Source organism: Chrysemys picta, chromosome 13 (genome assembly GCF_011386835.1).
Source record: "Chrysemys picta bellii isolate R12L10 chromosome 13, ASM1138683v2, whole genome shotgun sequence".
NCBI lineage: Eukaryota > Metazoa > Chordata > Testudines > Emydidae > Chrysemys > Chrysemys picta.
Window position 1 is genome coordinate 13,314,458 of NC_088803.1, and position 12,457 is coordinate 13,326,914.

Sequence of the window (12,457 nt, forward strand, 5' to 3'; positions counted from 1 at the left end):
CCTTACTTCTGCACTGTCTTCAGAGGTGAATGGCTAGAGAACGGTGGCTGCTGGCCAAGGGCCCAGCTCTGAAGGCAGCAGCACAGAAGTGAGGGTGGTAATCCTGTAACCCCCCTACAATAATTTTGTGACCCCCTCACAACCGCCTTTTGGGTCAGGACCCCCACAGTTACAACACCATGAAATTGCAGATTTAAATATCAGAAATAATGGCATTTACGATTTTTAAAATTCTATGACCGTGAAATTGACTGTAAATTTGATAGCCCTACTTATAATCCTAGCTACTGTCCCTGAGGGCAAACTGGACCTCACTGAACACACTGCACCGCAAACCTTGTAGAACTACTATAAGGTATTAACCCTAAATACATTGACTGCCCCAATTCTTAGCAATACCACAAACCAGTGAGCAGGCCCTTAGGTATTCCTGGAGGCTCCCCATTTCAGATCACTGGCTAGAAGGCGACTGTTCTCAGTGGTGACAGATGACAGAACAAGGAGTAATGGTCTCAAGTTGCAGTGGGGGAAATCTAGGCTGGATATTAGGAAACACAATTTCACTCGGAGGGTGGTGAAGCACTGGAATGGGTTACCTAGGGAGGTGGTGGAATCTCCATCCTTAGAGGTTTTTAAGGCCCGGCTTTTCAAAGCCCAGGCTGGGATGATTTAGTTGGGGTTGGTCTTGCTTTGAGCAGGGGATTGGACTAGATGACTTCCTGAGGTCTCTGCCAACCCTAATCTTCAATGATTCTATGAATCTATGATTTGCAATAGGTGTCAGGCTTGGAAAAAGGGGTTAAAAGGGCAGAGCCCAGCTCAGCTGGGGGCTGATTGGGAAGGAGATCTGATTTCCAGTTCTCACTCTGCGAAAGGAGTCAGGGACTGCTTGAGAGGATGGTAGGAAGGTACGCCTGATATGGCTCTATCATTCTTTTGATTTGCTGCTGGTGACTTGTCTGTGGTTGTGGGGACAAGTGGTGCCCTGCTGAAAGGGGGTGACTGCCCAATAAAATCCCCTTTTGTTCCTTTACATCTGATTGAGGCCTCGGTAGTGATTTGTCTTATGCCCAGAAGGGAGCCGGGTCAAAGCAGCACAGATAAAGGAAGGATTATTCTGCCCACTTTACAGATGGAGAACTGAGGAGATTTGTGACGAGTGTCTTTGGGTGTCTGACCTGAGGCATCTTCAAGGGAACTGGTAAATTCACCATTCACCCTCTCAAAATCACAGTCCTTTGAGGTTCCTCAAGTCAGACGCCCAGACTCCCTACTTGTTTGGAAAATCTTGGGCAGAGGGATTAAGGCTGAACTTTTCAAAACTGCCTGAGGGAACCGGATGCCCCATTCTCATTCATTGGAATGGGAATGAGGCATCCAAACCCCTTGGGCCCTTTAAAAATCTCAGCCTGAGTGATTTGTTCAAGCTCATGCAAGGAGTCTATGACGGTCAGGAATTAGGCCCTGATCTTGTGAGCTTTGACCAAAGGACTATGTTTCCTCTCCTCATCTTCTGCTGTCCAATGAACTGATGCAGTCCCACGATTTTCTAGATGTCACATTTGTTGGCTAGGAATTTCCTCTTTTTTACAAAAGAAAGTATTTAAAATAATTCATATATGGGAAACAACCCCTGTGAAGAACAAGGGCTCCTGTGGCCTCTCTCTTGGCTCTAATTCCCCTGGAGATGAACAAAGACCGTTCTCCAGTGCTGTCGAACCAGCAGCTCTTGCTGGAGGGGGGAAGACTAGTGGATCAGGACTCTTCTGAGGCCATTTAGAAAGACTTCTTTTAGAAAAGGAGGTGATTAACTAGATAATGAGCATTTTATTCCATTTTAACCAATAGCCTGAAGAAGATGGTTGCATTATTAACTGTTGCAGGATCATTGCTATACCAATAATAATGGCTTATAAACTGGCCCCTACCCCAGAACGAGGCCTGGAGCACTAGGATTTGGGCTGAGAAGAGCAGGACTGGACTATACCATGTCATGAAGAACAAAACTTTTCCCTTCTCTGGTTACATTTTAGGATCCCCAAATCCTCTGCCTCATTAAAGCCGACATTTTCAAAAACGTCTTGGAGTTTGAGTGTCCAATTTGGGGTCCCTTGGGCCTGATTTTCAGGGGATATTTGCACTCACAACTCCACATAGCTGAGGGTTGGGGTGATCAGTACTTCTAAAAAGGAACCCACAGTCACTTGGGGCACTCAGTCGGTAGGTTTGAAAGTGTTACCGAGCTCTTCAGCACAGCTGGAAAGGAGGATTTTTTCCACTTCACTCAGGGGAAAATGACTCAACCAATGTCACAGAATGAGTTAGGGACTGATCTGGGTATAAACCCCAGGAACTCTGGTGCCCAAGCACCTGTTGTATCCTCTAGGCCCCCCATCCCTTCTGAGCCACAACTGGAACTCAGGAAACCTGCCCCTCAGTCGCATCCTGTAACCCACTAGACTACACTCAATTCCCCAAGCTGGAATACACTCAAGTATCCTGACTCTCTAGTCCATCACACTAACCACTAGACTACGTTCCCTTGCCACAGCCAGGAACATAACTCAGGAGAGTTGACTGCCAGTCCCCCTATTCAATTGGCAAATTCCCTCCCAAAATCACAATTAGAATACAGAGCTAGGTAGAGAGTTCACCGAGCTTAGAGATGAAAGGGAGGTGGGGTCAAAAGTAAAGAGTGTAAGATGGGAGAGACTAAAGCATATTTATCTAAGGGGGGATATGACAGAGATCTATAAAGTCATGAATGGTGTGACTAAGTGAGAATTTTCTGTAACAGTCTTATGAAGCCTATGTGTGCCTCAGTTTCCCCTATATTGTGCATGGCAACCCAGTGTGGGGAAAAAAGGACTGTTTGCTCTCAGGGCTGGCTGAGAGACATAGGTATGAATGTCGCTTAGCTGTCTGAGCCTGAATGGGTCATTAAAAGGACTAGCGGAGGCAAACCCCATATGAATGAAAAATTGGAGGAGACATTATCAAAGCCAGTCTCCAGGATATTGACACCTAGCAGCCAACAACCCAGAGGGAGGATGATTTCCTCACCTCTCAGCAGGGAAGCTGAGCAAAGATCCCAGCTGGAGAACAAAGAACTGGGAAGGGAAGAGGGTGGAAGAGGGATAAGAGCTGGCTATTGCAAGGAGTCCGGGCTCGAACTGATCAAGGAGGTCAGACTTAGGCTGTGTCTACACTGCCACTTTCAGCACTAAACTTTAGACCAGACCAGCATTATCCCGGGCCTTACCGATCAGTACCCCCTGAGGGCTCGATCACAGGCCGTGGCCCAACGGGTACAGGATCACTTTTGGAGATGGTTGGACCCGGAAGGCTTGACCTGGTCCCAGGTGGCGGAGATGGTGGCACTAGAACAGTTCATCCAGATCCTACCAGCAGGAGGGAAAGCATGGGTGCAACGCCACCGACCGGCAACCTTGTCAGTAGCCGTGAGTCTGATGGAGGACTATCTGGCAGCCGAGGGAGCTGAGGAACCACCCAGGGGATCGGGAAACCTGAGCAGAATTGATGGGCCAGGAAAGGGAAGCCCCTGGGGAACCATTAGGCTTGGGAACCTCCATCCACCACAGTTTCCATCCACCACCTGCTCCAAACCCACTAAGGCCACCAGCCCTGAACCCAGACACAGGATCGCTCAGACTCTGAGCCAAAGAAATCGGCACCCAGAAGGGGGACAAAGCCCGCCAAAAGAAGGCCCTAGGTTGGGGCAGGCAAACTTTTTGGCCTGAGGGCCACATCGGATTTCCAAAATTGAATGGAGGGCCTCCCCAAACAGCCAGGCATGGCCCGACCCCCGACCCCTATCTGAACCCCCCTGCTTCTCACCCCGACAGCCCCCCTGGGACTCCTACCCCATCCAACCCCCCCGTTCCCTGTCCCTGACGGCCCCCCCAGGACCCCTGCCCCTATTCAACCAGCCCTGTTCCCTGCCCTCTGACCGCCCTGCCCCCTATCCACATCCCCGCCCCCTGTCCACCACCCCGAACTCCCCTGCCCTCTTACCACGCTGCCTGGAGCACCGGTGGCTGGCGGTGCTACAGCTGCGCCACCCAGAGCACCAGGTCAGGCCGCGGCTCGGCAGCTGCTCTGCCCAGCCGCCCAGAGCATTGCACCAGTGGTGCAGTGAGCTGAGGCTGAGGGGAGGGAGAACACAGGGGAGGGGCCAGAGGCTAGCCTCCCGGACCAGGCGCTCAGGGGCCAGGCAGGAGGATCCCGCAGTACCGATGTGGCCAGCGGGCCGTAGTTTGCCCACCTCTGCCCTAGGCCCACGGAAGTCCGAGATCGCTGCTAGGAGTGTGGCCATGAGGGACATTTTCGGTGGGAATGTGTGTTCATGGACTACAACTATGGGCAAGTCTGGGTTGCCGGCCAAAGAGCTCGGAAAAGACTTGTCCTCGTACGAGATGAAGAGACCCCCACGAATGCCCTCATGGACTCGGGATGTAATCAGACCCTGATACAGGAGGGGCTGGTCGTGACCTTAAACTCTCTGGTGAACAGGTGCACTTACAATGTGTCCATGGGGATATCCGTCCTTACCCCACAGCCTGGGTGAGGATTGAGATCGGCCACCAGGAGAAAGTCCTCCACATAGGTGTGGCCCCCAGATTGTCCTACCCCATAGTACTGGGGCGAGACTGGCCAGAATTTAGGGAGGACCTCCAGAATTATCAACCACCCGCTCCACGAATAGATGGGGCTAGGTCTCCAGACATGGGGCTGCTGGAGGTTGCGACGAGGCCTTTTCTATCTAAGCAGGAAGGAGTTCTCCTTGGACAGTCACTACACAAGAGGATAAATGGACACAAGTCAGATATCAGGAATGGCAATATACAAAAACCTATAGGCGAACACTTCAACCTCCCTGGCCACACAATACCAGATGTAAAGGTAGCCATCCTGCAGCAAAAAAACTTCAGGACCAGACTCCAAAGAGAAACTGCTGAGCTCCAGTTAATTTGCAAAATTGACACCGTCAGATCAGGATTAAACAAAGACTGTGAATGGCTATCCAACTACAGAAGCAGTTTCTCCTCCCTTGGTGTTCACACCTCAGCTGCTAGCAGAGCACCTCACCCTCCCTGATTGAACTAACCTCGTTATCTCCATATTGAATTACACCTGCCTCTGGAAATGTCCATTACTTGTGTCTGATGAAGTGGGCATTCACCCATGAAAGCTTATGCTCCAATACTTCTGTTAATCTTAAAGGTGCCACAGGACTCTCTGTTGCTCCTTAATTGGTGTTATCTTTTGATGGACCAAAACACCTCTGAGAGGGTCATCCTGTCTGGTTTCGATTTAATCAATTCTCTTGTGTTTTAAGGATGCCAGCCTTCACCTCAGAGTCGTCAGTCTGCCCCTCCTCAACCATGGATGCGTGTTGATGGGTCTCTGAATCTCTTCAGTCTCTTCAGTTTCTTCACTCCTCCTCCCTTGGCCATCTGGCTTCAAAAATGGCCTTCACACCTTATCCCTGATGCAAACATTCGTCATTCACACAAACAATTCTTTGACGAGACCTTCAAAAGGTAACAAATAGCAGTGTTTTATGTTGAACAAGAAAGGCATCATAAATTAGACCTTACTAAATCTTGTAACTGTCCTTTCCCACATTGGGGTCTGGGCCTCTGAAATTCCTCTAATCTAATTAACGTAGACACAGACAAAATCCTGTCTGTTACTTACAAGGCATAAAAAGAAAATGGCTAATACTAGTATCCACTATCCTATTCATTTATTCTAATACCTTAATTCTTACTATAAAACATACACTGTATATAGCCAAAACATAACCAATTATATAGCAGAGTACCCATGGTACAACACCTTCCCTACCCCTGGATCAGCCCCTCTGCCCAGCCAGCCTGGTCTCCCCACTCCCTGCCGTGCCCCCTGATCAGACCCTCGACCAAGCCAGCCTCATCTTCCTACTCATTTCCATGTTCCTGGATCAACCCCTCGGCCCAGCCAGCCTGGTCTCCCCACTCCCTTCCCTGCCCCCGGATCAACCCCTCGGCTCAGCCAGCCTTGTCTTCCTGCTCCCTTCCCTGCCCCGGATCAGCCCCTCGGCCCAGCCAGCCTGGTCTGCCCGCTCCCTTCCATGCCCCACAGATCAACTAGCTGCTGAGGGCCTGATTTGGAGGCAGGGAATGGATCAGGGAGACCAGGATGGCTGAGCCGAGGCGGTGATCTGAGGCAGGGGGCAGGATGACAATTGTTTTTCCTTATCTCTACGCTCTCTTCTGCGCAGGACAGAGAACCCAGGCCTTATCGCTCTCACCCACTTCTCCGTTAGCCCCTGTGATAAATGTAGGGGTTGGGGATTAGCTCCCTTTTATGGACATCCAGCCAGCCAGTTAGCTCTCAAATCCCTCTTGGTAGCTGTTCTCTGCTTGCTTTACCTGTAAAGGGTTAAAAAAGTCCCCCAGGTAAAGGAAAGGAGCACCTGACCAAAAGAGCCAGTGGGAAGGCTAGAACTTTTTAAAATTGGGAAGGAAGCTTTCCCTTTGTGCCTGAGTTTGTTCTCTGGAGAGCGGGGAAGAGAACAAAACCAGGGCTATAACTAAGCTATAATCAGCTTTAAGCCAGGTATGAGAAATCATCAAATTATACCTAAAATTACTTATTTGAAACCCCGAAATATGTGAGTAAATTAGGAATGTTTAGAAAGACGTGATTAGGTTTATTTCTGTTTATTTTTTAAGGCTTGTGGACTTCTCTGTGCTAATCCCAGATGCTTTTGTTTGCTTGTAACCTTTAAGATGAACCCCCAAGAAAGCTATTTTGGGTGCTTAATTTTTGGAATTTGTTCTTTTAAAATCTAGCAAAAACCTAAGCTCCAGATATATTTTCTTTCTTTTTGTTTTTAATCAAATTTACCTTTTTTAAGAACAGGATTGGATTTTTGGTGTCCTAAGAGGTTTGTGCATGTTGTTTGATTAGCTGGTAGCAACAGCTAATTTCCTTTGTTTTCTTTCTCAGCTCTTCCCCAGACAGGGGTGAAAGGGCTTGAGGGTACCCCACAGAGAGGAATTCCCAAGTGCTCCTTCCTGGGTCCAAGGGATTTTTTCGCATTTGGGTGGTGGTAGCGTTTACCAAGCCAAGGTCAGAGAGAAGCTGTAACCTTGGGAGTTTAATACAAGCCTGGAGTGGCAAGTATTCATTTTTAGAATCCTTGCGGGCCCCCACCTTCTGCACCCGAAGTGTCAGAGTGGGGATTCAGCCTTGACAGCCCCGCTCAGCTCGCACAAGGGATCTGGCCAGTAACATGCAATGGCCAGCGCTCCAGGAGAGAAACAGGCAGCCGAGAGGTTTTGGCCCTCATTCCTGGGTTTAGCGAGCAACTCCCAGAGAATCAGCATCTCTGCCCATCCCACCCCTCGGGGGGTGTATCCCCGCACTTCTCTGGGAGGACGGCAAGGCTACTAGCGATTCATAAAGTTTAAGGCAAGAAGGGGACATTACATCATTTAGTCTCACTTCCTGTTAACCCCGTCCAGAGAATTTCACCCCAACACCCCTGCACTGAGTTTGATTAAGCTATCCTGTGTGTACGGCAGGGGTGCTAGAACAGTGTTTCTTAATGACTTCTGGGGTTAAAATCTCAGAGCTGAAAATAAAACATAAACTTGCTCAAAAATCAGATAATTAATTGAGTTGTGATGACCCAATGGATGGGGCAAGGGAAAGGAAATATTGCCTAGTGGTTAGAACACAGAGCCTGAGTGTCAGGATGCCTCGGTTCTATCCCTTGCTCTGGAAGAGGAGTGGGGTCTAGTGGGTAGAGCTACAGGGGGACTTGAAAGCTCAGATTCCTAGGCTCTATTCCCAGTTTTGGGAGGAGACTCTAATTTAGTGGTCAGAACAGGAGAACCTGGGAGTCAGGACCCCTGGGTTATATACTGGGTTCTGGGAGGTGAGTGAGCTCACAACATTACCTTGGACAATTCACTTAAGCTGGGATTTTCAAAGTTGCCTTTGAAAGTAGATCCACTAAGGGACTTAGACACTTTACTGCCACTGTAGGGGCCTAAGTCCAACACTGAAGTGCCACTGAGATCCTGTGGACCCCCACTCTGCCTAACCCTAAAGGCACCTAAAGTCCCTAAACATCTGCCAATGGCATGCGCACAGATACCTCAGTCTTGAGGCAGCTGGTGCCTAAATCCAGGTGGGATTCACAAAGAAACCTTTCCTCTGCCTATCTCACCTAATCTGGTAGGTGTTCTCAAAGCATGCCTAACCCATGGGGAGGAGGAGGAGGTTAGGTGTGCTTTGACCGGGTTTTGGGCACCTGCATTTCGTCCCTTTGGGAACCTGTGAACGGTAATATATTGATCAACCACATCCTTACAATATTTTTATTTATCTGCTAGAAAAAGGATTTTAAATACCCATATATAGTCTCATCCCATCTTACACTGCACTACTAACTAAGGCTTCCTCTGAAATTACAGGAACAGATCTTGGCCATGTTACATTCACCAGGCCAGTCCATTGACTCCCCATTGGGAGCTTGCCCTGTTCTTCCTTTCTCATTGCTAGTTGGTGAGGGTTTCTCACCTTTCTTCTCTTTGACCCATGCTAGTCAAACTATGATTTTCTAGCCAGCCATAGCATCCACCAAGATCTACCCAAAAGAACACCCCCATGATGATGGCAGTACCATTGTTTGGTCATCAGTCTCTATGGGTGTAAACATTAGCCTGGGGTAGGTGAGGGAGTTGGAACTCTCTGTTCCTCTTTGTTAGCCTAACTCATCATCTTGGAAGTCAAGGACATAAATCATGTTTTGGGCTATACATCGAAGTATGCATTAAAACCCATGGTCATATTTTGTCACAAATACTGATCTACCTCAGAGGCATAGGTGCAGGGTTTACAGTTTGGTTCAATGGCTCTCAGCACCCCCACTATAAGAATTGTTTCAGCGCTCCTGCTCAGAGGTGTGTTGTCATGGCAAATAAATAAATAAATACTTGTGATGGGCTCAGACAGTACGTAGTTTATTATTGCCCATAAAGTTATAAAATAATTCTAGATTTGGGAAGAGGGATTTTTTCAGGTTGACTCCTTGTGGCAAAAAGAAATATATTATTTTATGGTTATAAAATTATTTGGTACCTTTTGATGCATTATAGTTCCAGAGATCATTATCTATCTATCCATCTATCGCACTGAGACGCCTATCGTGGTGTTGTCATGGAGTGCGCAGCCTTGGTGCTCTTGGAACCATTAGAATGAAGTTCAGATGGGACCCCTCTGGTGTAGTGTGACAACCCCTCCAGGCACACTCCCACTAGGGCAAGCCTCCTTGGTTTCAGCGCCTCCTGGGTCTGACCTCGGAGCGTTCAGCACTCCTGTTTTTCCACTGTGTGCTCCCCACAGTGAGTCTGCCTGAATGACATACCAGGGGAAGCCTTATAACACCCCCCTCAGACGGGCCATGCGCCCCAACTTCACAGTCAATAGTGACTCTCAGACAGCATTGTAAAACAGAAGGGTTTATTAGTCAACTGGGACACAGCGTAGAACAGATATTGTTAGCACAGAAACTCAGCAAAGTCCATCTTGGGGAATCCAGAGCCCTGGGCTCTCCCCCCTGAGTCCCAAAAGGAGACTGACTCGCTTCCAGCAGCCCACCCTCAGGATACAGAATGTCAGCCAGGATACAGAATGTCGGCCATTGTCTGTGCCCAGGCAGCCAGACGACAGTCACACCTGCCCACTAGGCATCTCTGCAATGATCAAGACACCCTTGTCCCACCATGTAGATACTGGGGTAACACACAGGGGAAACTGAGGCACATGCACTATTCAGACAAAACATTAAAAACACCCCCATTTTGTTACAGGTGTCAGATAACTATTAAAGAAACAAAGCAGTATTATAGAGGAGGAAACTGAGTCATAGAGAGGTTATGTGAAATACCAAAGGTCACACAGTGAGTCATTGACAGATCTAAGAACCGAACCCATATTTCCTATACTGCCAGCCAACTACTGTGTTATAACCAACAGAAATATTCTTTGCCTTTACAGAGTTAAATGTCTAATTAAGAATAAAGGACACAATGCCATTTTCGGCAGTCACATCTTCCCACTCTTTTCTTTCCAACAAGAAGCAAATGTTCTACCTACCAGCCTCTTCAGGGCTTCGCGCACTTCCCTGTTCCTCAGACTATATATGACGGGATTCACCATGGGTGTCATCATGGTATAGAAGATGGAGAAGACTTTATTCAGATCTACGGAGTGGTCAGCGGCTGGTACAACGTACATAGCAATCAGAGTCCCGTAGAACATGGTAACTACTATAAGGTGAGATGAGCAAGTGGAAATGGCCTTTTGTGACCCAGCGGTGGAAGGGCGGTTGAGGATGGCAGATAGGATATAAATATAAGACACCACAGTTAACAGAAAGGGGACCAGCGTCAGAGTGGAAGACAAGAAGAAGGAGACCTTTTCGAAGAGGTAAGTATCTGAGCAGGCCAGCTTCAGGAGCGGGGTGAAATCACAGAAAAAATGATCTATTTCATTGGGGCCGCAGAATGTTAAGCTCGACATGAACAGAATGCTCACCAAGGAAATCACAAAGCCACTGATCCAGGAGGCAGCTGCCAGGCAAAGGCACACGCCCCTGCTCATAACAGCTGCATAGCGGAGCGGATTGCATATGGCTAGATACCGGTCGTACGACATCATGGACAAGAGGAGACACTCGGTGCCACCCAAGGAACCGAACAGATAAAACTGGGCCATACAGCCACTGAAAGAGATTGATTTTGCCTCAGTAAGGAAGCTGGCTAACATACAGGGGAATATGTTGGTTGTGTAGCAGATCTCCAGGAAGGAGAGGTTACCCAGGAAAAAGTACATGGGGGTATGAAGGCTCCACTCAGCAGCCAGTGTGATGAGCAGGAGGGTGTTTCCTGCCAGGGCTACGAGGTAGAAAAGTAAAAACAACACAAAGAGTAGGAGCTGCACTTCATGGCGCTCTGAAAATCCCAGCAGTATGAATTCGGTGACCGACGTTTCATTCCATGGGAGGAGCTTTTCCATATAGGATTTAGCTGGAGAAAAGCAACATGATCATGCAAGTAAGTATTACGGAGACAAATCTGAAGTTCTTACTCTGTGTTTACTCATTCCTCAGTAAGGGCTAGATTCTAGCCTGACTCATTTCATAAAATTCATCCCGTGCACCTGGGCCAGCACATGAGCTATTCTACACTTCGGCCCCAAGTGCACTTTGATACAGTTCATCCCCGTGTGTGGTCCAGCGGGGGCACCCTCTCTAAGGTTCCTGGCTCCTCAACCATCATGATTCTTGGGCAGAAATTCGTGTCTCCCACCCTCCTGACCCCCAGCATATTTCCAGGCTGCACAGTTCCCTGACTGTGCTGTGAATTTCCCAGCAAAACCATCTGCCTCACCAGGCCTGCTTTGCTTTCCTTCCCCAGAAGCTATAAACAGTATAATTGCTCACTGTTCAATTACCACACCGCCCTTTCTAAGCAGGTGCATTGATTCTGAAGATGAAAGCATTACAGATAAAACATATAAAAACACTAAGAACATAAGAACGGCCATACTGGGCCAGACCAAAAGTCCATCTAGTCCAATATCCTGTCTTCCGTCAGTGGCCAATACCAGGTGCTTCAGAGAGAATGAACAGAACAGGTAATCATCAAGTGATCCATCCCCTGTCACCCATTCCCAGCTTCTGGCAAACACAGGCTAGGGACACCATCCCTGCACATCCTAGCAAATAGCCATTGATGGACCTATCCTCCGTGAACTTATCTAGTTCTTTTTGAACCCATAAAACAAAGCTACACACTTGCTAATGACCTCACTAGAGACCACCCCAACTCCAGCCAGGGCTCTGGCCAGTCCTTCAAACACCACTGAGGGGTTGTGGGGATTTTTTCATGCTTTCAAATTCATAACTGCCTTGGCTCATAATAAGTACACCCATGCAAATATGAGTCACTTCTCTATACAGTTTGGGTCTTTAACTTGTCCTCATATGACAGCTGATCTGCAGAAAAAGGGTCACCTCATCCCTGAGTGAGGGGTTACATTAGCATACATCTCTGCCTAGAAATTTCCTGGGAAACCCAATTAACTTAAAAAGTTCACATTGTTCCAAATAATTCTTTGAAGCTCATAACACTTCCCAAGGTTTTCATTAGTTAGGTCTCCTCCTTAGAGACGTTACATTCATCCCACGATAATATATAAACATTTGCATTTTTAATACAATGAACTCCTAAAATTACTTAGTTCAATAGGGTTTCGAGTAATTCAGTAAGGTCTGCCCAGGATATAGAAATTGGAAATTGGAAAGACTTTCACAAAAAATGTTTTTTTCACATTTAATGTTGAAAATTATTATCCAAAATTTTCCTGTTAGAAA

At 47.8% G+C, this 12,457-nt stretch overlaps 1 protein-coding gene across 1 annotated transcript; it reads right to left on the minus strand.

Moving 5' to 3' along the window:
- Positions 1–9,920: 9,920 nt before the first annotated feature.
- LOC135975246 (olfactory receptor 11L1-like) lies at positions 9,921–11,287 on the minus strand. The gene has a single exon (XM_065565442.1). It carries the CDS (start codon positions 11,095–11,097, stop codon positions 10,126–10,128), a length of 972 nt encoding a protein of 323 aa, XP_065421514.1. The 5' UTR covers positions 11,098–11,287; the 3' UTR covers positions 9,921–10,125.
- Positions 11,288–12,457: the final 1,170 nt, after the last annotated feature.